General features: G+C 64.7%; 1 protein-coding gene across 6 annotated transcripts in view; it reads left to right on the top strand.

The window, feature by feature from the left end:
* The window catches only part of IL11RA (interleukin 11 receptor subunit alpha), a 54,793-nt gene that overhangs the window by 26,296 nt on the left and 1,706 nt on the right, over positions 1-26,791 (top strand). For 3 of the 6 annotated variants that reach the window (XM_067530883.1, XM_067530886.1, XM_067530885.1), the window contains exons 2-12: positions 15,871-15,970; positions 16,878-16,938; positions 17,277-17,443; positions 17,848-17,962; positions 22,088-22,117; positions 23,464-23,630; positions 23,872-24,035; positions 24,136-24,277; positions 24,623-24,718; positions 25,793-25,892; positions 26,395-26,477. In XM_067530883.1, the coding sequence (XP_067386984.1) occupies positions 15,871-15,970; positions 16,878-16,938; positions 17,277-17,443; positions 17,848-17,962; positions 22,088-22,117; positions 23,464-23,630; positions 23,872-24,035; positions 24,136-24,277; positions 24,623-24,718; positions 25,793-25,892; positions 26,395-26,477 (1,225 nt within the window). Of the gene's footprint in view, positions 1-11,154; positions 11,257-15,870; positions 15,971-16,877; positions 16,939-17,276; positions 17,444-17,847; positions 17,963-22,087; positions 22,118-23,463; positions 23,631-23,871; positions 24,036-24,135; positions 24,278-24,622; positions 24,719-25,792; positions 25,893-26,394; positions 26,478-26,791 lie in introns of those variants that run through there. The other 3 variants (XM_067530881.1, XM_067530880.1, XM_067530882.1) reach the window with 3 other exon arrangements.

Raw genomic sequence — 26,791 nt, 5'->3', positions numbered from 1 at the left:
GCCTCCTGCCCGTCGCTTGTGCCCTGCCTTCCGTCAGAGTCGGCTCCAGCCTCCTCTCCCGACGCCGCCTGCAGCGGCGCCCGCTCTACGCCAGCCCTGGATCCGGCCAGCCACTGGCTCGTTAAGCTTTCCCCGGCTGCCTCGGGAGCTTGTTAATCTGTCTGCGTTGACATTTGTCAGCGGTTTATGTCTATTGTCTTCTATTTCTGTCCATGCCTGGAGCCGGCCGGCTGGAGGGAGGCCTTAGCCAGCCTTCTGAACAGACACAAACATTTCATCCCTTCCGGCAGAGAGGGGAAAGCCAAGGGCCGTCCTGCTCGCCCATCCGGAGTCACTCTGGTTTAACGCTGCTGTGCTTCAGCTGGCTTTGGTGCAGTAACTGAGATCAGACCCTGGCCCCCGGTCCTGCCATGATAGTGACCGTGTGAACCTTGAAATCCAGGGGCAGGCCCGGGGTTTCCACCCTACGCAGTAATAACGTGTGGGGCTGGTGTGAATCGGCCTCGCTCCAGCAGGTCCGGTGGCGCAAGGCTGCGTGAGGTTCTGCTGGTGCCCGTCGCAGCGCCGCTCGGCGAGTCGTCTGGCAATCCGAGCCGGGCCGCGGGCCGCTCGCCGGATGTCGCTGTCCCGCTGTCCCCCGAGCCGGGCAGGGGGTCGCTGCTGGGCGCTCCGGAGTGGCAGCGAGGAGACAAAGGTCGGTGGCACGTCACTGGAGCCTGCGCGGAGCGCGGGGGTGCGGGCGGGCGGGCACTGGGGCCGTCTGTTCTGGCAGGGTCCATCTCCTCCCTGCCGGGCTCAGCACCCGTTCAGAGCCCCCCACCCCCAGTTTGAGGGGTGTTGGGGATGTCTGAGACGCTCGCCCCATTTGCTCCTGGAGACGGACGAGCTCGGGGCTGCTGCTCGGCTCCCGGCAGCCAGGCCGGGGTGACTCCACCTCCACGCCTCGGCGCCGGCACGGCACAGCCCGGGCTCGCTGCAGCGCAGGGGAACTGAAGTTCTCTGAGCGCTGCTGTTCAGTTCACGGCGACAGAACAGTCTCGGTTTCTCAAGCCCCCAGACTTAAAATACACCCACAAACAAAGCGGTTCTGGGGGCTCCCCCCCATCCCTAGCCAGGGCCTGCAGCTGGGACGCAGCACGGGGGTTTGCTCTCGGGGGGCAATCCTGCGATTCTGGTGGCCAGGCCCTCCGCAGGCGTAATTCGCAGTCCGTCCATGCACTGTAGCGGCTCTCTGCTGGTTTACACCGGCGAGGGGTCGGGATTTCTCCACCTGCCACATTCTGCCCCCAGTTCCCGCAGTGTGAATGGACGGAAGCTAGTGGAATTGCTCCGGGTTCACTGCAGAATGGCCGGGAGCAGCCAGCGTCCACCCAGCTCTGTTCTGGGCTTCTGCGTGCCAGTCCCACTGGGCCAGGCGGCTTCAGCCACGAACGCCCTTGGCCTGTGTCCTGTAGGTCGGCCTAGATGGCCACCAGGGTCCCCTCTGGCCTTGACACCTCAGAAACCAGCACTGTGGAAGCAGGCTCGGAAACAAGCGGCAGAGTTATCGTGCGATCCCTGGGCAGGATCCCCCCCGCCGGCACGCTGGTGCAGGGCTGGGGGAAGGAAACCTTTCCCATGCCGCAGGACGGCCTCTGCTGCTGCCCCCTTGCCCACGCCCAGCAGTCGTTCCGGCCAGTGGACCCTGGCTGCATGGGGCTGGGCAGGGAGCCCCTGTTGCAACTGCAGGCTGGGGTGTGCAGACAGTTGGGATTAATCTGCAGGGAGAAAGCACTGGAGGTCGGGTCGCTGGGTTATTCTTGCATGTTCCCTCCTGGCCCTGACTGAGCCGGGGCAGGGAGCATCCCGGCTCCCTGGGCCCGGCTGGGGATCGGGGCCTGGGTCCTTGCCAGGAGCACGGAGGGAACCGTGGGCTTCGGGCGGTGAGCAGCATCTGCCGCTGGGAGGCCGACGGGCGCTCGACCTTCCAAATTCTGGGCCGGACCCTCCCCTGGTGCAAGCCCACGGCGCTCCCTGCAGTCCAGGCCCAGCTGATAACCCGCCCCACGGCAGCCCCAGCCCAGCAGCCCCAAAGCAAGACCTGTGGCGAGCCGGGTGCGATGCCATGCGCTGACAGGCCCCCCACAAGCCCGGGCTCCGTGCACGCGTGGTCACGTTTGTGTAGGGAGGGCAGTGCGCGCGGCCTCGCTGCAGCGCAGGGCAAAGGCGTCCGGCTGGCGGAAGGTGTGCTCGTGGCGTTGGGGCTTGGACGGGCCCTTTCCAGTGCAGCGAGGGGCAGACCCCCAGCTCCCTGCGGGGAGTCAGTGGAGCCCCCCAATCTGCCGCAGCTGAGGGGTGGGCGCGGGGCTGGGAAAGCCCCGGGGATGTGCGATAGGGTTATACAGGGTTCTCCAGGAGCTTCGGGCTGGCGGATCTGGGTGTGTGGGGGGATGAGAGGAGGGATGGAGCCGTGGGAACGGGGCTCTGAGACAGAAGGCGACTGCGGGGATTTTCGGCCCAGAGGCTGGCGTCGCCGAGGCTGAGGTGACGCCACGTTCAGCTTTCGCTCGGTCTCCGCAGCAGCAAGTGTCTCTGAGCCCTCGTGTCCTGGGCCGGCACAGAAGAGCTCGCAGGCTCCAGTCGGGCGGGAGGTCCCAGCCCGGCGGTGCCCGGGTGCATTTCACCAGGACGTGCCCCATCCAGCCACGCCGGGGCCTGTGTTCTAGTCGCCCGGCCCCTGGCACCCAGCCCAGCCTGGACCCCTCTGGCGGGGCGAGGTTGCCGTGGGCGAGACGTGGCCCGGCACCCCGGGTGGCTGATGCTGCGTTGGCAGGCGGGTGACGCCGGAGGTGGGGGGGCCTGTGCCAAGCACGCAGGGGAGACGCTGCCAAGTCCCCTTGGCTCCCCCGGCCGCCACTTCACTGGGTCTGCCTTAGACCACCCTGGGGGAGCAGGGAGATCAGGAGGCCCCCGTGGCGTCTCTCCCCACCCGGTCCCTGTGGGCGTCTAGTCCCCCCTCTCCTCCCAAGCGCTGCCTGCGTCTCCCTCTCTCTTTGAAGAGCAACATCAAATGAAGCAAAAAAAAAAACCCCAACCCCAAACATGTAGCGTGCGGTGCCACGGAAAGTTGGCCCGACCCGGATGCCTCCCCCAGGAATCTCTGCCATCTGCTTGCCAGGCCACTGCGGGGCATGGCACAGCGTGTGTGTGTGTGTGTGTGCGCGCGCGCCCCTTCGTCTTCCTCAGCAGGAAACCAAACAAGCAGCAAACCAGCCAGAGATGATTGCCAGCGGGTGGGGGCTGAACGGGGCCACGGGTGCTGACTGGCCTGGGCCGGGGCAGGTCCGGCCCAGAACTGACAGCTGGTTCAGTCCCCCCCAGAGGCGTGCTGGACCAAGAGGGATCAGTTCTGCAGTTAGACAGGGGAATAACAGATGTGCCCTCTGCCACCCTCTCGAACCGAGCGCTGCTGGGTTATATTCGCCTGTCCTCCGGGTACCAGCAGCCAGTGGCGGCGTCGGGTCGGGGTGAGCGTTGTGCCTGAGTGGCGGGGTGTCCTGTTGCTCGATGGCGTGCTGAAGCCAGGACTTCTGGGCTCACCTCGGGCTGGCTCTTGTGTACAGCTGCGTTATCAGCTCCCCTCCAGCTCCTGGGATCAGCTGGGACCGGCCCCGTGTTTCCAGCCCCAAGTCTTCCAAAATCACGAGTCGGACTCCCCCGAAATCACAAGATTGTCTTGAAAAATCATGAGATTTAAAAAAAAAAAAAAAAAGTAACCCGCTTGGGGTCTGGTTCGTCGTCCTCTGGACTTCGAGGGTTATGGGGCCACATTTTCTAGCTTCTCTCCACAGCCAGGCAGGCTGGAAACTCACTGTTTAGTTTAACGCAAGCCAAGAGTTCCCCTCGAATCCCAGGACTCCAGGAGGTGGGGTTGTAAGGCAACCCCCCTTTCCCACGTCTGTGGCCCCGGCAGATGGTTGCCCGCGGCACAGATCAGAGCAGGCTGCCAGGGGCCGCTGTGCTGTTTGCGTCTTCATTGGCACAGCTTTCGCCTGCATCGTGCAGCGGCTCTGGCAGTAAAAATCCCCCGAAGCTTCGCGCTGACGCTGGGCATTGGCCGGTTGACCCCGTCGCAGGCGCGTGCCCCGTCCGCGCTCAGCTGTTCCGTTCGGAGCAAAGTAAGGTGCCGCGCAGCCGTGGAGGGGCCGGGGGACCGGGCAGACGGGTCCCCCACCAGGCGAGTCACCCCCTGCCAGCAGCTTGGGGCCTGGCCCCGCTGGGGTCGCAAGGCCGCCCCCAGGGATGCACGTGGCTGGCTGGGTTCAGCTTGGACCCGTGAACGCTGGGGGAGGGGGAGCGCCTGGGACACGCGCTATCCTCCAGCCGCACGGAGGGTGTTGGGCCGGGGGGGGCAGCTGGCTCTGGGGACGTGGGAGGGATGCTGGGGAACCCCCCCCTCCACTGACCCCGCCAAGACACCATGCACTGATTCAGTGTGCACCACATTGCCTCCACCCCCGGCACCGACCACAGCTTCCCACGCCCGGGGAGGGACAGCGCTTCAGCTCAGAGCCAGCCGGGCCTGCGGTGGCGGCTCCGGGTGGGGCCGGGGTGAGCCCGGTCATGGCCGGGAGAGGTCCCAGAGCCCTTGGGGGTGGGCGGCAGACGCCTCCTGCTCTGTAATTAGCATGAGAGGGTCCTGTTGTTCCCCCGCTGAGGCCTGGCTCTGCGGCTGGGGGCATCCCGGCTCCGCTCGGGGCTGCTTATGTCATCCCTGGAGCACACAGAGAAGGGGCTGGTCTGTCTCCCGCCGCCTTCATCTCTCCAGGCTCCGCTGCCCCTGGCTCTGTGATCTGTGTCGGGTGATGTGCTCTTCCGGCGGGCGTGGGTGTGTCACGCCCTGGGAATCTGCTGCTGGCTGGAGAAGTAGCTCTTGCTCCCTCTGTTTTATCCTGCCGCCCATCACCGTGCCGTCCAGGCGCCAGCCGCGCCAAATCGAGAGTGGCTGCCTGGTGCACGCCGGGGGGAAGGCGTCTGGCTCGTCTCTTTGGGGGAGTGGCTCTGCCCCGGGGTGGGGCTGGTGGTTTTGGATTATCCCCCCCCCGCTATTCATTTCCTTTCTTTGGCTGGTGCTCTGCGGGGGGGGGGGGGGGGGCGGCTCGCGCGTGCCCCTCTTAGAATCATAGAATCATAGAATCATAGAATATTAGGGGAAGGGACCTCAGGTCATCTGCCCCCCCTGCTCAAAGGGACTAACCTCAGGGGCTTTGTCAAGCCTCAGCTTAAAAACCTGTAAGGATGGAGATTCCATCCCTAGTTAACCCATTCCCCCCCACCCTCCTAGTAAAAAACTTTTTCCTAATGTCCAACCTTCCCCCTGCAACTTGAGACCGTTGCTCCTTGTTCTGTCATCTGCCACCACCGAGAACAGCCTGCCCCATCCTCCCTGAACCCCCTTTCAGGTAGTTAAAAGCCGCTATCAAATCCCCCCTCACTCTTCTCTTTTGCAGACTAAACAAGCCCAGTTCCCTCAGCCTCTCCTCATAAGTCCTGTGCTCCAGCCCCTAATCATTTTGGTTGCCCTCCGCGTCTCTCCAAATTGTCCCCTCTTGTCTACACAGTATTCTAAATGCGGCCTCACCAATGCCGAATAGAGGGGAATAAACTCTTGTCTAGGCGAGGATGCCCGTTGTGCACAGGTTCACGGCAGCCGCGTTTTGTGCAGCTCGGCGGGGGACGTTTGAGGCACGCAATGGGTTCTTTGTGTCACTAATGTCCTTAGTGACGTGTTCCCGGGGGCCGCCGTGTCCGTCTGTTTGCAGCACAACGGCGAGAGTCCTGTGGCGCCTTAAAGACTAACGCGTTTACTTGGGCCTCCGCTTCCGTGGGCAGAAACCCGCTTCGTCGGGTGTGTGAAACTTCAGCCCGGCCCGTCGATTTGCCTGGTGTCGCGGGAGCTGACTGGACTAGCGTGCCGTCTGCCCGTTCGCCTCCTCTCCTGCTCCGCAGACCGGGTCCGTCCCGAGATGCTTGGCTAGGACGTGTCTGAGCCCCTGTGCTAATGCTGGGAGCGCCGGGGGCTGTACGAAGGAGGTCACGGTGCCCATCTCCGGGGTGAAGCGCTCTGAGGTCAGCAGCTGGCGAGCCCCCTGTCAGAAAAGCTGGGGATTATTGCGAGGGTCACAGGGCAGGTCAGCTGGGTCCGGAGCCGCCTGTTGGTCTGTGCTGAGCCCCGGGGCTGGCTCCCTGCGGGGTCTCGGGGTGTAGGTATGGGACAGCCCATGGCGGTGTTTTTCCTTGTCCATCTTCCTCGGCTCTGGGTCTCCTGATGTCGGCCCAGGTGGGCGCAGGCTGGGCGCCATGTCCCGTTGGTGAGGCGTCACCCAGGCCGGGGCTGGCCGGAGGGAGGTGCTCAGAGCCCGGTTTGGTGGGGCGGGACGGCTGCATGGGCCGCAGAGCCCCCTGCCAGCGGCTGCCTGTGTGGGGCTGACGCCGAGTGCCCCGGGTGCCAGAACGCAGGCGGGGGAGGAGGGCCTGATCCTGGTTCTCTATCCCGCACTGAGCATGGGGAAAGCTTAGCCGCTGCTCTCGGCCCAGGTGGGAAAAGGACGGTCTGACGGCACTGGGATGGGCCCCAGGACATTCCCTGCTCGGCTGGAGACTCACTGGGAGCCCCAGGGCAAGTCCCGCCCCTTCTCTCTGCCTCAGTTTCCCCACACAAAATGGGGGCGGTGGCACTGAAACGGCGCGCCGTGTTTGCAAAGCACCTCCCCACCCTTGGCTTCCGGGCGCTCTGCAAGGGTTAATAACCAAATGCTGCGGGAGTTCGCTACAGGGACCCTCCCTCCCGCATGACGCTCACGGACATCAGGCAGGCCTATCCCTCGCCCCACGCCCAGCTCCCCCTGCGGCCCCTGGTCTCCATCGCATTCCTCTCCCTCCTGCGCACGGCTCGCCCAGGAATCCCCTGCCAGCCAGGGGGCATCGGCAAACGTCACCACGTGGCTTATTTGCAGAGACCTCCCCGCGGGCGCCGGATTCAGAGCTGGCTCAGGGCCCCATCTTGAAAGGCAGCCGGAGTGGGGACTCTTCATCGAATGGGGGTTCCTAGCCAGAGGCCGCCGGGCCCAGTTCTAGGCCTGACGCTTTTCAGCATTGCCCCCCATGGTCTGGCAGCAAATATAAAATCCCGGCTGGGAAATCGTGCGGCTGGCACGCAGACGGGCGGAGCGGTCCGTCGTGCCGAGGACGGGCGCTCGCTGAGCTGGGCCCGTGAAAAACAAAGTGGGGTTAACACAGCCACGCAACGTCAGACGTCTGTCTGCTTTGTCACTGAGAAGTGGTGTGCTCAGGGTATCCAGGCCTTCGCCAGAAGAAAATCCCAGGGACTGAAGGATGCTTGAATCCAGCAGAGACAGGCTGAACAAGTAGCAACGGGCAGATGCTGAAGCCAGACCATTAGAAATAAGGCACAGATGTTTAACGGGGCAGGTGATCAGCCACTGGAGCAAACAGCCCAGGGGCAGGGGGGATTCCCCACCGGGTCACGCCTGGAGGCCTTTCTGGAGGCTGCTTTCCTCAGGCTCAGGACCGGGGGAAGCGGGTGGAGTGGAATGGCTCCGCTGCGCTGTCAGGAGGTCGGACCAGGCGATCTCATGGGCCCTGCTGGCCTTGACACCTCCCAGTTGCTGACGTGGCTGGGATTATTTGGAGCTTTCACCTTGTAGTTTAGGTCTGTGATTTTTTTTTTTTTTTTTTTGCGCGTGCAAACCCCCCAGCCACCCCCACTGCGTTGTGCTGAAACGGCAAATCTCCAGCCGTCGGTGGCGCCGCAGGGGAGGGTTTCTTGAGATGTTTCCGCATCTTTTGTTGTGCAACCAAAGCCACCTTTGCCGCCCGTGACATTTGCAAAAGCTCACCAAAAATACTTCCTTCCGCACAACCCTCGCGCCGTCCAAGCGGCGACAGCCTGGGCCTGCCTCGGAGACCTGAATGAGCCGTCCCAGCAGGGCCTGCCAGGCCAGGGCCAGGGCAAGTGCTGCCCCTCGTGTGACCCGCTGCCATCTCGTGAACGGGCCCGTGATCTGTTCTGGTGCTTCTGTCTCCTGGGAGCTGCGAGCGCCTTTTGCCACAAAGGAGTTAACGTGCAGGTTTTCCTTTATCTTAAGCTTTAGCGGCGCTCTTGCTGTGAGTGCGAGGCGGGTAACCACAGCGCTACCACCCAGCAATTGTGGTTTCACTCGGTTAGGTAATCTCTGGGAGCCGCAGCAAGCCTTACAGCGCCTGGCATTCTCTGAGCTCCCTCCGTGTGCATAAATCCCCTGCCGAAATGGCTTGCAAGGTGATTAGGGACCAGTGGAAGAGGATTAAGAAGAGATTGTAAGGTTTCTCAGTACTCTGTGTGTGTGCAGGCATGCACGGAGAATATCTCCACAGCAAAACAACTCTGTTTGCTAAGTGGCAGAAGAGTATTTTCCCATCACATCACGTGCAAAGCCCAGGCAGTCGGAAGCAAGAGAAGGAATAGCTCCGGATATCTGCCCGAGCAAACCCCTTATCCTAAACGGCAATAAAAAGGCACGTTTTGTCGCAACACAATAACCTTATCTCTTGGTCCAGGGGTTGTTTTTGGTTTGTATTTTTGTTGTTTTTAAATCCTGATTTCAGCATCTAAATATTTTCTTGTGAGGCATTGTGTGAAAGGGGAAGCGGCGCCAGTGGATATGTCAGTTGTCACTATAACTTTTTTTGGCAGAGGTCTAATAACGGCTGTTTTTAGAGAATAATGTTTGTAGGTGTGGTGTAATAGGAAACGTTCATGGCAGTCTGCTGATTTACAGATGAATTCTTTACGTGTGGAGCTGGAATTTGAGGCTGTTCTGAAGGGTTTTGTGTTGCATTTATATTCTGAGATTAACGACGAAAGAACGGTGTTGGAGTTAGAGAGAAGGGCGTTGTGCTGTGGTGAAACAGACGTTTCTGTGCGGCTGGTAGAGATAATGGGTTTATGTTGATCATCTGCATAGGATGAGGTCTGTGTCCTGAACCACTCACACCTTTGCCTGTAAGTGCTGGAGTTTGTTGTGTGATGTGATAAAGAAGAACCGTGTTGTCACTTAGAAACCTTGTCTCGTTTTTTTAATATGGAGTTTTTTGGATTTCCCCAGGTTTTTGTGCGTGGCATTTTCTGTTTAGTACGTACAGCAACCAGGGCAGTCTGAGAGCCTTGCTTGAGAAAAATTCAGTCTTTATTTAACTTGCAAACACTTCTCGCTCTGTCATTACATGAACTGAGTAAGCTGGGCCGGCCAGCCTCTAATGGCCGCTCTTCTGTGTTTAAAACACTGCCGTGCAAGCCTGAAGTATGTTTTTCCTGGCTTGTAATTCACCCAAAGCCAGTGCAGTTTTCACTCAAAGTCTCACGGGCATTTCTCACTCAGTCAGGGCCGTCTCCTGCCAGATCTCCGTGGCCGACCCCGTCACATGAGCGGTGGAGCTATTCAGAACAAAGATCACAAGTTTGGCTGGTTTAGTAAGGGGGAAGGTGGGTGTTTGACATTGGTTTTGCTCCCCTCCCACTCAGTAACTGCACGCCCATGTTTGCTCAAACCTTCAAAGCCCGTTTCGCACCTGGGCACACACAAGACCCAGGGATTTTCAGCCCCGCAGACGCAGTTCAGAGCAAGTGAAAATAAAGGGGCTAGAGCGCTGGGCTGGAACTGGGCACAAATATTGGCCTGGGAGACTGAAGTTCAGAGGTTGCTAAATAATTTCCCTCTGAATTTGTTCCTGCTTTGGACTGTGTAAACTTGGACTGTCCAGGACTCGGGGTGCTGTCTCAGGAGACAGAAATACAAACCTGGCTTGTTACAGCTTGGCCAAATCACTCCCAGAGCAGGACGTGGAAAAATAAAATCCTGGCCTCGGCCGATAATAAACAAACAATCCCACAGTAAACAGCGCGAAGGACACACCAGCCCAGAGCTGAGTCCTCCAGGGCCCCTGCCTGCGTTCTAATGCAGGAGGAATCCAGCCCGGCCTGCAGACGTGTTCCCAGAACCGCCGGGGCAGAGGGCAAACAGGCTCAGGCAGAGCCAGCCGTGCGATTTGGTCCAAGAGACCATCCTGATCAAGCACTGCCGCTGCAGCGCTGGCCTCCCGGGGGACCAGCGTGACCGTAGGAATCCCAGCAGCATGACCCGTCTGCTCTGTGCTTGGCGAGAGCCGCCCGCAGGGGATGTGCGGTGTGCAGCCGTGGTCAGAGGCCGTCCCCACCGTGTCACGGCGGCTCTGCTCCACCTACCGCTGCCCGGCGAATACCGAAATGCTGAAATACCGATCATCTGGTACGTCCAGGAACCACCTGGGCTTGCCCCTGCCGGCGTGAGCTTGGACACAGTGCATGCGAGGTCCCCACCGGCGGGGGCGGAGCAGGGAGCGTCCCCCATCCATGACCACGTCCGGTTTGGTCTGAGTGCTGGATGGGGGACCAAGCCTAAAGAAGCGGGCTGGTCCGGTTTATTCCTACACATGTGGCCATCCTACCGGTGTCTTTACAGCCACTAGGTCAATGGAAGAATTCTTCCGTCAACTGCACCACCGCTTCTCGGCGAGGCAGATTAACCGCATTGCCAGAAAAAAAACCCTTCTGCCGCTGTAGGAAACGCCTGCAGGATGGCGCTGCCCCGGCACAGCTGCGGCTCCAGAACCGTCGTGTAGACGTGGCCTCCACTCTGTGGTGCGGTTTTGCTTCAGTTTTACGCCAGCGTTAAGGAAATCTGATTCTGCCTCCAGTGCCTCGGAGACGGAGAGCGTCAGACTCGGCGGCCTCGTGGATTTCAGGTGGGACCTGAGTCATGTTCTCAGTGCACGGAGCCTGTGGCTTGCTTTCTGCCATCCATCCTCCTCCCTTCCACCCGCGCGCGAGCCCAGGGATCCGTGTATAAACAAACACTCCGGCTCATCGCAGGGAGTGGTTTTTTCCATCTCGAACTATTTCAGACATCTCGGTGCACTGCCTGCGCCCGGCTGGGCCCGGCCAAAGGGAGCGTGACCTCGTGACCTCTGAAGGCTTAGTGCGGTAACCGGAGCCGGCTGGAAGTTTTCCCACGCCGCAGGTTTCTCCCAGCGACAGCTGCTTCGACAGCAAGGAAATGTTTCCCGAGAATAGATCCGTTTGGAAATGTTTTGATGGGAAACTCTCAACACGCTTTTCGTTTCTGTAAGGTCCGAGGGCTTCGTTTCAACTCTGCCGGAACACAGCAGATACATTCGCAGGTAGAAGCGGGACGGTCGCCTCGCCGCGCTGTGATACGGCCGGTTTGGGATTTCTGAATTGAATCGTTGTGGAAATTTCACTCTTTCATTCTCATTTGGGCCGAAAGGCGATTTGGAAAGGTGGGAAGTCCCTGCGGGGCACAAACCTTGAGTCGCACCCAGCTCCCATGTGGCTCTCTGCCCCGAGAGTGGGAGGGGGCCCCCGCCGCTCGCTGCGCTCTGCACAGGGGGGGCCTGTGTGAACAGCTGAGGGGGAGGCCAGAGGGGGAGAGCCCGGACATGAGACTCAGGAGATCTGGATTCTGTTCCCAGCTGCGTCACGTCCTCCTGGGTGACCTCGGACAAGTCACTTCCCCCCTCCATGCCTCAGTTTCCTTTCTCACCCTTTGACGGTTCAGATAGTAACTCGGCCCATGCATGTACAGCCCCGAGCACAGTGGGATGCTGATTTCGCTTAGACCCTCACTGTGCTACAAATACAGTCATTGCAGGCAGGTGATGGGTGGTTGTGTGTTGAATGACACTAATTGTAATAGTCTTTGTACTGCAGTCGCCCTCGGAGGCCCCCGTCAGGTGTGGAGACCATTGTGCCAGGTGCTGTACGTATAGATAGCATAGACAGCCGTGTTCCCCTCTCCCACCAGCAGCTCCCGGCTGAAATAGGCGAGACAGACGCTGGAGAAACACAACGTGCAAGGCACATCTTTTTTTAATTTTCCCAAACCAGCCCCTCCCCTCCTGACACCCGGCCGCCCCTGCCAGCCTGCTCTGCCAGAACCGCCAAGCAAGATGACAGGCGGTTGCATCCTCCCGCTCCAGCACCACCACCCTCCCTGTTTTACCTGACCTCCCCCCCCCTCCCCCCGGTCCGGATCCTGCACTGAAGGAGGGAGGGATTTGGGTGAATTTGTGCAGAGCCCAGCGGTGCTGCTCGGCAGCTCGGGCTGCTCTTGGTGGGGAAGTATGAACGCTCAGAAACCCACGTCTGTCTGTGGGACAGGGCTGGGAGCCCGGGGGCCGTAGTCGCTGGATCAGGCAGCACAACGTGTAAGAACAAACCGTAACGATTTCTAGATGCTGCTGCTGCGTGTGCGGTCCAGGGCCGGGGTTCCCAGGGCCGTACAGATAATAAACAACTACGGGCCACACAATCCCCTCTCGATCCCCCCCCTGCCCTGTACACGCTTCGGGAGCCACTCCCCCGCTCGCCCAACATGGCCACTTCTGCGTCTCTGCAGCGAGCCTGTACAAGGGTTAATGGAAGCTGCAGCTGCTGGCGCAGGTCTCCCGGCTCCTAGTAAGCGGTGTGGAATGCCCTGCGCAGGGTCAGCTGTGCCGCCTGCGCTCAGACAGCACCAGCTCCCCGGGCCCCCTGCGTGAGTCACGGGCCCTGCGCCGTTCGCTTGGTTGACAGCCTGGTATTTAAAAGCCAGCCAAGGCAGCTGGCCGGGCGCCAGAAAGAGACTTTAATTCATTGCAGCTTTTGCAAACCCCGTGCAGCCGCGGCCCCCACCTCCGAGCGCGCAGCGAGCGCCTGACCTTTGCCCTTCGCGCAGCCCGGGATCCGACCTCGGCAGGGAGCTCGCAGCCCGTCCGGTTCCCCGGCCCCCCAGGGAGCCAATTCCGCCGCGAAACACGGCCCGTTTCTCACGGCGACGGAGCGCAGCGTGGCCCACGAGCCCTTTTCTCCCTCCCCTGGGCTGGGCCGCGTGCTGGCTTGGACGCCACGATATTTGTATCTTCCAGCAGCCTGCTCGTGGTGCCCGGATGCGGGGCGAGAGGGTCCCTGCCCCACGGAGCTCACGGCCTGACAGACATGACAGACACAGGGCGGGGGGAGCAAACAGAGGCACAGGACAGCAGGGCGGGGGGGACTGGTCTGAGATAACAGTGGAGCCGAGTATGGAGTCCAAGTCTCCTGATGCCCTGGCCAGTGCTCTGCCCACTAGGCCAGCTTGCCTCCCATAGACACAGCATCGTCCCAAGCCAGCTCCTGGGTGGGGATCTCTGTGCAACGTTGCTGTGTCTGCCTGGAGCCCCGCCAGCCCGAAGCCCCCAGACAGCCCTGACTCACGGTGGGAAGCAGGGACGCCTCGCCTGGCTCGGATTAACTGACGTGACAACCCGTTCCCCACACGCATGTTCCATGTGCAGTCTGGCCTGCTCTCCTGGCTTGGCAGATGGGGGACGGGCCAGGAAAGAAAGTCGAGCCGCCGGTCGCTGCACGGCTCCTTGTTCCCCTCCCGCCCGGGTTCTTATCGAGACTGGACGAGGGGGCAATGCCTGGGTAACGAAGGACAGCCAGAAACCCACATGTACCCACCACGGGCCGGAGCCCAGCCAAGCTCTCTTCCAAGCCCTCGGCCTCCCTGGGGCTCCCACCCTGGCTCCTTTTGTGGGTCAGACCCAGGCCTGCCGGATTGCTCTCCTCTGGACCGCGGCGCCCTGGCAGGGTGGCAGCAAGCGAGCCGTTAGTGCCGGGCAGCGAGGGCCTGCGCCCAAAGAGTCGAACACGGTAACTCTCCCGCATCGAGCAGCGTCAAACCAGGCCCGAGTTCGGCCCACAGACATCGCTCAGCCTCGTGGCACGTACGGCTGCCGCGACCGGAGCCACGGCCACCCAGCGAAACATAAAGCATGACGTCAGGGTCCCCCGGTGATGGCGGGCCTGCTTCCACCTGCCTTTAGCCGGAGAGTTTTAGCAGGAAAAGCCCCTTGCCCGACCGTCTCTTGGCCGCAGTCAGAGGCGCTAATGGCCGTCCCGCTGGGGCGTGGAGGAGAAGTTAGTGGCGGTGGAGCCGGAGCGGCTGGTAACGCCCGGTCCCGTTTCCTAGCACGAGACAAACACACCCGCCAAAGGGGGGAGACGAGAACAGCAAAGATGGGCTGGCTCTGGCCGGGACGCTCGTGTGTGACCTCACCGCTGGGGAGACGGGGAGCCAGCCCGGGGCCTGACCGGCCGGCCGAGACCTGCCAACGGTGCCAGGCTGGGGTGGCTGGGACATCGCCCCCCTGCTCACGGGCGCGCAGCCGCATTGCAGGGGATCCAGCCTGGGCCAGAGGCAGGAGAAGGCTGGGAAGAGAAGAAATAAAGGGGTCGGGGGTGGAAAGGAGCAGACAGGGAGTGGGACAAACTCTCCTGATCACACCAGGGGTTGGGATTGAGCCGGAGCCAGAGGAGGCAGCAATGGCATCTGGGGCTCTGGAAATCTCTCAGGACGAGGGCGCAGAAGGTCTGGGGGCAGGCAGGAGGCAGCTGAGGGGGGAGGGCAGGGACGGGAGCCGGGGGGAGGAGGGAGGCAACCCTCGCTACTTCCCCTTCTCTCGGCTTTCAGCAGCAGCCAGCTCCCCCCGTCGCTTTGCGAGGACCCCAGGAGGGAGCGGGGCTGGTGCTGTCGTTATTTTGGTCCCCACTGAGCCTGGCTTCCGGCAGCCCCGTCTCGCTTCTTGGATGTCTGGGCTCCCCTGCTCCTGTTTTCCGGGCGGGCTCCGGGCCTGGGTCTGGCGCTGGGATTTGAGTTTGGAGCCCGGCGCCCTTCGCCGCTTTTCCCAGCGCGTCCCTCATTACCTCTCGGTGGGACGTCGGCTGAGCTGCCGCTGGCCTTTCCCGGGCGAGCTCCCGGTCAGGGGCAGTTTGCAGGCCCGATTGTCACAGCAGATCATGCCCCTGTCTGTCCCTCCTTTTCCCCCCACAACCCCTGAGCGTCTTGTAGGAGTTTCCTTGCTGTTGTATTTCCCTTCGGGTTTCAAAGGTGTCCCTGGAGCTGAGCTGGCCTGGACGGCTCGGTCCCCACCCAGGGGCGTTGGGGGACCCCCGTGCCCTGTTCCCACCCCCCAGTGCTCTGCTGGGACGCTGAGCCCTGAGAGGGGTGGGCAGGGGCCAGGCTGCGAGCTGAGCGGCTCCGCGGCCCATGGCTCAGCGGTGTTTATCCTCCCAGCTCATGGCTGGGGTATGGGCGACGCCCGGGCGTGGGAGGGAAGCAGTGACGGCTGCGTCTGCACTCGGGCTGCTCCCACCCCAGGCACCGCGCGTCTCTGCTGGGCTCTCCCGCCCTAGCTCCCGGCTGGCCGTGTTACCCGTGCTCAGCGGGGCAGGGAAGGGCAGGCAGCCTGGGCCAGGTACGGCCCCGTCCTTCCCCACCTGCAGGAGCTGGTGCCCTGCTCGCTCTGTCCCTCCATCACGACTCTGCAGGGAGCCGGGCTCCTCCTACTGCGTGTGACACCAGTGCAGTGTTCTGCCGGGAGTGGGGGCGCAGGGGGTGCCAGGCAGAGGCAGGTCCGGAGGCAGGCAGCCGGGAGACTTGCCGGTCCCCTCTCCAGTCACAGCTCCCTGGGGGGGGTCCCATTATCCAGACGCCTGCTTCGGCCACAGCCCTCCAGCATCTCCTCCTCCCCTGGAGCTGTCCCGGCTGGCTCAGGGATTCCCCGGGCCTCAGCGTGGGGCTTTGGTGTCTGCCGGGGGGGGGGGCAGTGGGGAAACCAGCCCTGCTCGGCTTCCTGGCTGCTGGAGGTGCCGGCAGTGGCGGGGGGAAGGTCTATGCGTGCGAGGGGGTGGCCAAGGCTGGGCCCAGGGGAGCCTGCGCTGGGGCGTAACGGGCCGTTTTCTCTCCCCAGATGTGCAGTCCCGCCCCAGGCCTCAGCAGGGTGATGGTGCTCCTGGCTGCAGCCCTGGTGTCGGCCCCCGGCGCCGCGTGGGAGGGCTGGCAAGAGGAAGGTGAGCGGGACCGAGGCGGCGCTCTCAGCCACTGCGGGCCAGCAGAGCTCAGCGCTCACCCCACTGCCCCGGGGCCCCGGGTGGGGGCTCAGGAGGACCACGCCCGGTTTACACCTGGGGAAACTGAGGCACGGAAATTTTCCCTGCACTCTGGAGCAAGCCAGGGTGAGAAACCTCCTGCTCAGAGCATCAGCCCTGGTGAGTCTCCTGGAAGCAGCCCGGCCCGGCCCGACCCTGCTCTCAGGCGAAATAACCCGACAGTTCATCATCTCGTCTGTATCGGTCCTGCCGCTGCCCCTCACTCCCGACCTGCAGCCCCCTGCCAGCCCAGCCCTGGGCCCCTCTCCTTCCGCCCCAGCTCTGCCGACGCCCCTCGGCCCCAGCCTGCAGCCCCCTGCCCTGCTCTGCTCTCCCGGCCCAGGCCCGGCCCATGGAGACCGCTCAGTAGCCGGGCTGGGCTAGGGAGAGGAGACGGGTCCCGGGGCAGGCGATCTCCAGACGGGGGTGCTGTGCTCTGGGGCGGGGGGTCCCCGGGTGGGGATGCTCTGCAGACGCGCGGCCTCGCCTTCTGATCTGCAGGGGGGCCTGGGAGTCTTTGCCCCCCCCCCCCGATCCCTGGGAGTGGGCCCCTTCCCCCACCTCTGACGGAGAAAACCCCCAGCCTGGCTCCTCCTGCACCCCAGCCCCTCAATCCCCCCGCCTGCCCTCCAGGCTCCTTACAGGCAGGTCTGCGGGCACCCCTGCCCCGGCCTCCCCTGATCTCGGGAGTGTCGTCCTCGCGGGGCGTCGCTGTCTCACCCAGGGCAGCGTCCAGCCACTTCCCCCCGGCTCGCCCCGACCACGCGCACACGCAGGGACGTCTCCCCCCCTTCCCCCCCCGCTCACGCGCCTGCTCTGTCCCTCCCAGGTGTGCAGTACGGCCAGGTGGGAGCAGACGTCGTCCTGTCGTGTGCCGGCGCCCACGGACGGTAGGTGCTCACTGGGCCGGGCAGGGAGCCCGGTTCCGGTTCCGGTTCTGCTCGCACCAGGACTGGAACAGACCCAGCTCCCGGCGGGGGGGATGGAGATGGAGACCTCCCACCCCCAGCTCTGCCGCTGCCCCTCACTCCCGACCTGCAGCCTCCTGCTAGCCCAGCCCGGGCCCCCACCCCCAGCTCTGCCACTGCCCCTCACTCCCGACCTGCAGCCCCTGCCATGCCCGTGTTCTCCCGCCAGCCCTGCTGGGTTGTGACATGCCAGGTGCCAGCCGCGGTGCCCTGGAGCCAGGCCCTCTCTCTGTCGCTAACCGCCTGGCCTCTTGTCCCAGCTCGGGGCTGGAGTGGAGGCGGGACGGGGCAGCCACGCTCCCGGAGGGCTCCGTCCTGCAGAACGGCGACCTGGTGCTGCCGCGGGCTGCGCTGGCTGCGCGAGGAGCCTACAGCTGCCATGACGGGAAGGGCCAGCTCCTCTGTTCCGTCTCCCTCCGGCTGGGGTGTAAGTCGGCTCCCGCGCGGGGCTCCCGTCGGGCCGGGGGCAAGGGGCAGGGCTGGGCGGGGGGATGCACCTTCTGGTGGTGTCTGGCCCTGCTTGTCACCCGGGCGAAGGCTCCGCTCTCCCCACCAGCTGGAGCCCAGAGGTGCCGGGGGTGGGCTGCCTGCTCCGTGGGCAGGGGAGAGGCTTCCCCGGGCAGTGCCCCCCGTCCATTCACGCTGCCCCCCCTTAGCTCCATCCATGGCGCTGGTGTCCAGCCCCCTAGCAGCTGTCCACCCCCAGTATCCTCTCCCCCGTACCGCATGGGCGAGGAGGGGCTCCTCTGACATGCCTGGGAGGGAGGCTCCGGTTTGCCGGGGGCGCCCGGAGAGTCCCCTAAATGTCTCTCCCCCGCCGGCCGGCGCTAGACCTGCCTGGGATCCCGTCCGTCACCTGCCGAGCTTCCGACTACGAGAATTTCTCCTGTTCCTGGACACCGAGCCTGGAGACCTTCTTGCCCACCAGATACGTCACCACCTACCGGTACGGCTGGGCCACGCGGGCAGGGGGCGGGAATGCCGCTCTCCGGGGTGTTAGCCATGGCCCCAGCTGGGGAAACACCTTCAATTCTCCCTGCAAACGGGATTCCTTGTCACTTCCTGTCCTACAGTGCTGTGTAGTGTTCCTACGCCCCGCGTTCCACCCCAGAGTTGGCTGCATTTCAGGAGACGTAGAGTCTAACCTTGTTTATTCAAATCAGATGGGGGGCCATAAAAGTCGTGCTGATGAATCGTTTTGGTTTGGGCTGATTCCCAAGATGCCTTGATGCGTTTTGTCTCCGGGCGGGTGAGCTCATTTCGGACAGGCAGGTTTTGCAGATGGCGGAGGCGGGGTGACTGAGGTTGCCGGTCTAGCTCCGGAAGCGTCCTCTCGGATGAAAGGCGCCGGAGAAATAAGAGAGAGGCGTGTTTTTCATTATCACAGCAGGTCAAATGGTCGCGCTCAGTGTTTCTCTGAAACCAGCCCTGGCTAGTAAAACGTGCCCAGCAGTGTTCTCTGCCCAGGCCGGCGTGCTGCACGGCACAGACTAGAGAAACGGTTTTTCCTTCAGTTAAAGCAGCCCCGAAGCTGGGGGTTCGTGACCACACGCCCTGGCGGCGCGTCAGTCCTGCGCCTGGAGTGCGGCTTTCTGAGCTTTGTGGCTGTTCATGGTGGCAGAAATCCATCCTGGGTGTCTGCTTGCTGCGGCCGGAGCTGGGATGAGCTGTGAAGCCGTCTCCGCGGCCCAAGCGCGATTACCCCCCCCCCGAGGAATGTTTGCCAGGCGAGCAGAGCGCTCCCCAGGCAAACCAGCGGGTGGGCGGGAAATCTGCACAGCGGGCTCGCTTTGGAAGCGGGGATGGAAATCACGGAGAGTTTTGGAAAAGCCACAGTTGCGAGGAGGAGGCGGCGGCCAGGGAGTGGAAAATGCAGGAGGGCGTCGAGTGCTGCCTCCTCCGGCGAATGTTGGAACAAAGCGATGAACCGGCGTCGCCCCGACCGGCGGAAACAGATCAGAGCAAGAGCCGGAGATGGGGGGTGGATAGCTAGAGGGGCCTGTGTCAGATCGGATGGGTGGATGGACGGAAGGAGAGATGGGTGTTGGATGGATGGACGGACGGATGGGTGGATGGGCATGTATAGGGTTGGCGTGCAGATGGATGGACAGATGGACGGACGGATTGCTAGCTACATGGGCGTTTGTCAGGACAGATGGATGGATGAAGAGATGGGGTGTGTGGCTGGATGGATAGCTGGACGGGCGTGTGTAGGGTTGGATGGATGGATGGACAGACGGGGGTATGTGTGGATGGATGGATGGATGGATGGACGGGGGTTTGTGGATCGTAAGTTCTAACCCCTGAGGAGGCGCTGTGCAGAGCCGTGCAGAAACGGTGGCCGCCGTTTTCCCCGGAGATCGCCTGTTGCCGTGTGGGGCCCCGTGTGTTGCTCCCTGGTGAGATGGGGGGACCCGGCTGGCGCCTGTTTCCTGCACCGAGAACGTGCCCAGATGTCTCTGGTTTTGCATGTTTTGCTGCCAAGGCCCCTTTGCTCGGAGCCCGTCTCGGCAGCGAGCTCTGGCCAGGCGCTGGCGTCACGGCTCCCCGGCCTCCTCCGGCCCCTGCCCTGGGACGCTCGGCTCCACGCTGGGAGCTGGGCGTGCGGTTCCTGGCTCGCTAACCGCAGAGCCGGAGCTGCTCCGGGTGTGTGCCGGGCGTCTCCTCACCCCTCCTGCCGCCTTGGCCGTGCAGCCGCCCCGTCTCGTTCATGCCCTCACACAGTCAGAGCCAGCGTGGGGACGTCTCCTCACCTGGGAACAGCCCCCGGCTCCACGTGGCTACCCTGGGGATGGAAACCCCCCTGCCATCCTGCCGGGGGTGCTTCAGGTGCTGATGCTGTGCCAGAACGATGCCCGGCTCTGCAGGGTCCAGGGTGGCGAGCCGGGGCCCTGCCCCACGCAGCATCCGGAGGGGCTAATTGTTTATTGCGAGCAAAGCTTCAGGAGCAGTGCAGGGTCGCAGTGCCTCGCTCCCGCAGCGCGCGTCCCTCCGTCTGTCTCAGAGCGCCGGCCCCAGGGAGGTCGAACGTATTATCCCTGTTCGGCAGATGGGGAAACTGAGGCACAGTGGGGCGAAGGGGCTCGGACTGGGTCGCACAGGGTGTCGGTGGCAGAGCTGGGAGCAGAACTCCCTGGAGCCTGGCCCGCCCTGGGGGTGCAATGCCAGGTGGGGGAGAGGTGCAGGAGAGCCAGATGCCATGTGTGTAGCCAGGGGCTGGGCACCGGCACAGCCCTGCAGGGCCCCGGCTTGGGGCCGTTTGCTCCCCCAGCTGGTGGGGGCTGGAGGTGCCGCCCCCGAGCGGGTTCAGGGCGGATCGGGGCATGGGGCAGGTTCCCAAGCAGCAGCCGCCCTGGGAGGCCAGGAGCGGGGTCTGTCAGCCGGGGGGCGAGGGCACAGGGCTGGGGGGACCCCCAGGGTTGTGTTAGGGGCACGGGTGAGCCCCTGGCAGGAATACCGTGGCTGCGGGGAGGCCCCAGAACCCAGTGGGGACCGAGCATTCAGGGGGCATGGCAGCGGGGTCAGGGGAGCGGCTCTAGGATTACCCCGGAGCAGAATCAGGGCCCGTGTCCCTGGGCTGCTGTCTCGAGCTGGTACCGCGGGGGCCCAATTCTGCCCCGGGTTGTCGCTCCCAATCCCCGCCCCAGAGAGGAGAACTGGGCCCGGTGTCTGCCAGGGGCCTGGCTGGGCCTCCCCGTGGGATCCGCCTCCCGGCCGGATCTGCCAGCTGCCCCTTCCCCCAAGGCCGCGGCCGGGTCTCTGGAAGGGAGGATTTCCCATCCCCGCCAAGGCTGCGGGCGACTCCTGACCAGCTGCGGGAGGAAGGAAGCGGCGGATCCCTCTGACGCTGGGGAGAGCTGGCGCAGGGCTCCGTCCCCTCCACCGCTCCTCCGGGTCCCCCTTTGGGAACTGGGGTCCCACCCCAGGCCAGTAGCCCGTCCGCTTCAGCAGCCGTGCCCCGAGGAAGGTGAAATCGTGCAACCCCTATCCTGAGTTTCCTCTGGGAGGCAAATCCTGCAGACTAAACTCCATGGGCTGTGCAGGAACCACGGCTGCAGACAGACAGACAGACGGAGCCTGGCCAGGGACCGACCCAGGGCCCTTCCATGTTGATGCACAAGCCCCTGCAGTTCCCTTCGCTGCATGTCGCCGGCAACAGCCGCTAACCACCAGAGGGCCCAGGCCAGTCGTTGCGGGGGGGGCCATGCACAGCTGGGGTCTCCCCTCAGGGGGACGCTCCCGGGATTCATGCAAACTCCCAGCAGTGTGCGTGGGCTGGGGCAGGCTGGAGCAGGGCCCGCTCTGCGCCCATGTGGGGCTGCAGGTAACCAGAGGTTGAGAAGGCCCCAGCCGGGCTCCGTTTGGGACGGTCGTTCATCTTCCCGCGGAGGGAGCCTGGGCGCTTTGCAAAGTCTTGCACGTGTGCTTCCCTCAGCCCAGACATGCAGCCAGCTCTGGGGTGGAGCGTAGCAGCAGCTGTCAACACAGAGCAGGTCCAGGCAGCCTTTCTGGCCAGGAAGTGACAAACTGCAGCCTGTTCCCTGGGGTGGACGAGAGAGCGAGCGGGATAGCTCCCACTGGGTCCCGCCCGGCGAGGATCCTGGGCCTGACAGCTCTGCCCTGAACCTACAGACGGCCAGGAGCGCACGAGTCGCTGCTGCTGTTCCCGGCTCGGTGCCAGAGGAACCGGCCGTCTCATCCTGGCACAGACCAAACTAACTGGCGCGCCGTAAATGGGGTGATACAGTAACGGTGCCAAGCTCCCATCTGAGGAGCCCAGGGACCCAGGGCGGCCAGGCTGTGCGGCACCCATGTGGCCTGGGGGGCAGAGTACCCCCGACTGAATCCATGCGGCCTCCCAGCCGTGCCCTGGGGGTTTCCACCGGGCGCAAGGTTCTCTCCTGCCTCTGCCCCCGTGTCGCTGCCCAGCGGCCCCCGCAGCGTCTCTCAGGTCTGGCTTTGGAGACGCCCGGGCGCCCAGTGCCCTGCCCCGGCCCGGGCCGGGTTTGCTAGCGCGTTACCTGGGCCCCGGGGACTCACCGGCTGCTTTCCTGTTTCTCTCTGTGAACAGGAAATTGTTGACGGGCGACGAGAAGTGGAGGTAGGACCTGGCCCCTCCACCCCAGCCCTACAGCCTGGTCCTGGGACCTGCCTGCTCTCTCCTATGTCCCCTGGGTACCCTGACCCCAGAGAGGCTGGCTGGAGGGCACCAAATCCGTGCCGCCGGGCTCGCCGCTTCTGTGGTGCCAGCACCCAGCCTGGGATGGCCTATGCAGAAGTAGCCGGCTCATCTGCCGGGAGACCGGCCCGAAGCCCCGGCCCCAGGGCAGGCGAGGCGTGGGGCTGGTTGGGGGAGCTTGCCTGGCACAGCTGACTCTGCGGAGAGCCAGGGCTACTGTCTCCGGAGCTGTCAGAGAGGTTACCCCATCCCAGCCCCTGCCTGGGGCCCTGGCTGTGCCCACCGCAGACAGCCTGTCCCCGGCACTGAGCCAGGCCAGCCGCACCCATCACCCCCAGCCTGCGGAGCCCGGTCCCTGCCCTACAGCCGGAGCCTGTCTGCACGCTGCCCCAGGCCCCCGCTCATCACCCCGCAGCCCCCGCGGGTGTTCCCAGCCCGACAGACAGCCCGGCCCGCTTCCTTTCGTGCCGGCAAGCGAGAACAAAGGCGGCTCTGTGCCGTGGGGAATCAGCGTCCTCGCGCCTCTCACCTTCCTGGCCCAAGAAGAAAAGGGGCCTGGCGCCAGCCCAAAGGCAACTCCCCTGCCCCGCTGGACCCGCTGCCCTGTCCCTCCCCCGAGGCTCCCCGCGTCCTGGCCCCTGCCCCGTTCTCAGGGCGCCCCATCCCATGGCCACGGAGCCCCGCCTTCCCTTCGCTGCCGTTCACCCGCCTCGACCCTGGGGCTGTCAGGGGTGGGATGCAGCGGCCCCCGTGCCAGCTGCCCTGCAGGGGCTCACGGATTGGGGGGGCCCAGACCCTGTGCAGACTAAGGCTCTGAGTTATCGGTGCATGGGCTGTATGTGCTGGCGGGTGCGCCACAGACCAGCCTGCGTGCACCGGCCGGCCCCTCGCAGGGGTGTACCCGCACCCGTGTGCCCGCCTGTCTGCCAGCAGGGCTTTGCACGAGGGGCTTGGGGAGCGCAGGGCTGTGTGCGCCGCGGCGGGGGGTCAGCGATGGCTGGAGTTGGCTGGCACGGTGCTTCGGTGCCTGCTCTTTTGGGGGGGGGGCAGTGGGGCCATGGCCACCCCCAGCCGTCCCACTGTGCCACGCAGACTGGCCCAGTCCGTCCAGTCGGCACTGCAAAGCGGGACGGCGGGGAGTGGTCTGGGGCTGCTGACATGGCTGCGGGCGCCCTGTGGGAGGGAGCTTGGCCCCCCCAGAACAGCTCTGGCTGGGTGGCCTGGGGCCCGCTGCGGCTCCGGGACCGACGGCCCCACGCTCTCGTCAGCAGGGCCAAGAACAGCCTGGCGGGGCCGTGCGTGCAGGACCCCGCGTCCCCACGGACCTGCACCGTGCACAAGTGCGAGTTCTGGAGCGCCTACCGGCTGAACGTCACCGAGGTGAACCCCCTGGGCGCCAGCTTCCGGCTGCTCGACGTCACCATGCATGCCATCAGTGAGTGCGTCCCCCCGCCCCGGGGGCCCTGAGCGAGACACGGCCCGGCCGGCTGCCCCCACGGGTACGCCGCTCCGGCCCCATGGCCCCGCCAGCCCTGGGCTGAGCCTGCCGGCACGGGGGCTACAGAGAACCGGATGGGGGGGCCCCCCACCGGGTAGAACCCCCCACCGGCGCCCTCGGGAGGCAGGCGGTCCGGCCGTGTCGGCTCACGGTGCTGCCCGTGTCTGTTCCCGTCCAGTTAAGCCGGACCCTCCGGAAGGCCTGGTGGTGGAGCCGGTCCCGTGGGCCCCACGGCGGCTGCGGGTCCGCTGGCGGTACCCTGCCTCCTGGCCCCAGGAGCCCCACTTCCAGCTGAAGTTCCGGCTCCAGTACCGGCCCGTCGTGCACGGCTCCTGGTCCATGGTGAGTTCCCGGGGGGGGGGGGCTGGGAAGCGGGGCAGGGGGCAGGGGGTCCTGTGGCCGGCTGGCCCCACGTCCCAGCCTCTCCCCGCTCGCCGCGCAGGTGGAGACGGTGAACCTCTCCGAAGTCATCACCGACGCCTTCTCCGGGCTGGAGCACGTGGTGCAGGTCGGCGCCCGGGACTTCCTGGACGCCGGCAACTGGAGCGAATGGAGCGCCGAGGCGCGGGCCACGCCCGGGCCAGGTGAGGAAGGGGGGCCGGGCCCAGAGCCGGGGCTGCGGGTAGGGGGCAGGGAGGTGCCAGCCCCCAGAGCATCCCCTGGGCCAGGCTTCTCAGTGGGAGGGAGTCGCTCTGCCTCCGACCCAGCCCCCTCCTCGCTTTCCCTCTGGCCCGGCCCCCCCCTCGCACTGCCCTTGGCCTGGTGTGGCCCTCGCCTCACTCTACACCCAGCCCAGCCCCCCCTCGCTCTGCCCCCAGCCCCTGCCTCGTTCTCCCCCCGGCCCGGCGCAGCCCCTGCCTCGCTTTCTGCGTGGCCCTAGATGCAGCCTCTCCCCAAGTAACCCCTCCCTCTCCTGCCCTCGACTGCAGGCCTGACGGCGATGCCAGGTGACAAAGCCACTACCGCCACCGACCCGGAGCGCCTGGCGGAGGAGCCCTCACCGGCCCCCAACCCTGAGCCCATCGGTGAGTGGCCCTTTTCTGATGCTCGCTGGGGAGCCCGGGAAGGTGACTGGGGCCGGGGTGGAGGCGGGCAGGCTGCGAGTGCGAGATCCCGGCCCAGCGGGTGGGCTGAACGGAGCGGTGAATGCTGCTGGGCCAGGGGAGCAAGGCCCCCTGTGCCTGGCAGGGCACTGTGCCCGCCCTCGACCCGCGTGGAACGAGATGCCCCCCGGGCTCCCGGGCAGCAAGGGCAGCTGCGGGCCTAGTGTTCAGACTGGGCCCTGCTCGGGGCGCCAGGGGACGGGCCCAGCTCCTGCCCCGGCCTCTCACCCTTCCTGCCCCTGCACCCCACAGAGGACGTGGCCTGGGTCTCGGCTGGCCCTGGCAAGTCTCGGGGGAGCGAATGTAGGTGTGCAACCGGAACCTGGATGCTGAGGGGCTGGGGTGGGGCTGGTTGGGGGTCTGAAGAGCTGCCCAGGGCAGAGGCGGTTGTGCCGGGAGCTGCCGGGAGGGGCTGAGGTTTGCAATGGGGCAGCCTGGATTGGTTGCCGAGCGTCCCCTGAGGGTCTGGGTCTGCTCCCCTCTTGGCTGGCTCCGCTGGCCTGGCGAGGCCCGGGCGCTGGTCCTGGCAGGCCGGCGGGGCTCCTAGCTGCTGGGAGATGTGTCCTGGCCTCCGGAGAGGGAAGAGCTGGGAAGCAGCTCGCAGGGGGCACAGGGCTGCCCGGGGCAGTGAGGGCATGGCGCTGATTCCAGGACCCAGGCCGTGCCGAGGGCTTGGCAGCCCGTCCTGTGCCGGCGAGTCAGTGATGGGCACGGAGAGCTGTGCCAACAGGCACCGGCACGGAAGGAATGCCAGTTAACCCGGCACCGAATGAGCGGCCCGGCCATGTGCCCCTTTCCCAAAGGGCAGGGAAATGGCTTCTCCTGTGTCTGTGAGGCATGGGGCAGGCGAGGGCTGGGGCTGGCGCTAACCCATCTGCCTCATCCTTGGTGGAGTGGTTGGGTGCCCTGGGAGAGCCGTCCAGGGGCGGGGAGAGGGCTTTGGGCGTTCCCCGGCAGTGATATCTGTCTATCTGTCTGTCTGCCTGCCCCCGGCAGATCGCAACGACCCCAAGGAGAAGGTCGCCGTCCTGGTCTCGCTCGGGATCTTTGCTTTCTTCCTCCTGGCCGTGGGGCTGGGCATCGCCGTCTTGGTCTGGTAGGTGCCCCGCTCCCCTGGGCGGGACAGACCCTGCGAGAGCACGGGGGGGCAGGGGCTGGGGAGTGTGGTGGGGAGGGGGGGCGGCCGGGACTGTCACTGGCCCTTTGCACCCGGTCAGTCGCCTCGACTATCAAGTGGGCGCAGCCACCGTGTGCCCCCGCCCCGCAGAGCCGTGCCCCACACAACATGGGCAGCTCTCCGTAATGGGATCTGCCCGGCCCTTTCCAGCATGCTTTGATCAGCCGTTAAATGGTTCCCGTTGGCTTCTCCACACCCCCAGCTCTGCAGTCCCAACCCGCAGCCCCCTGCTCTGCCAGCCCTGGCACACGGCGGTCCCATGCCCTGCTACGGGGTGATGGAGTAAGAGGCTGCCCCAGGTGGCCAGGTCCTCTTCAGAGGTCCGTGCCGCCAGGCTACGGGGGGGACTGGCTGAGATTCCTGCCGGCGCGGTGGAGATCCCCCCGTGTCACGGGAACCCTTTGCTCTGCTCCGCTCCCAGGCTGCGCCGGAGGAAACCCATCAAAGACGAGACCCAGAAGCACAACTTCCTGGCAGCTGCCGTCCACATGAAGGCCCTGCCCAGTGAGTGACCTCGGCGTGAGTGGCAGGAGGGGGGCATGGCGTGGGGCCGCGCAGGCTTGCTGTGGAGCCCCCCGGCTCAGGGCAGCGGGGCATGGGGACAGGGCGGCAGGCGGGCCCCGCGTTGCCGGGTACGGGGTGTCAGGACGGTGCAGGTGAGCAGAGCACGCCATGGCACGGGGGCATGGAATAGGGGGGCAGGGAGACAGGGCCAAGTGGGAGGCCGTGGGGCCACCCTCCCCCCCGCAATGGCTGCGCTGGGCTGGGATCAGACAGCCGGGGGCAGCGGGTGGCGGGTAACGGCAGCCCTGTGCCGA

The sequence above is a fragment of the Emydura macquarii genome, unplaced genomic scaffold (genome assembly GCF_026122565.2).
Source record: "Emydura macquarii macquarii isolate MOO-44397 ecotype Brisbane River unplaced genomic scaffold, CSIRO-AGI_Emac_v2 contig_3114, whole genome shotgun sequence".
In the NCBI taxonomy this organism is placed as follows: Eukaryota; Metazoa; Chordata; order Testudines; family Chelidae; genus Emydura; species Emydura macquarii.
This window is presented reverse-complemented; position numbering and strand designations above follow the sequence as displayed.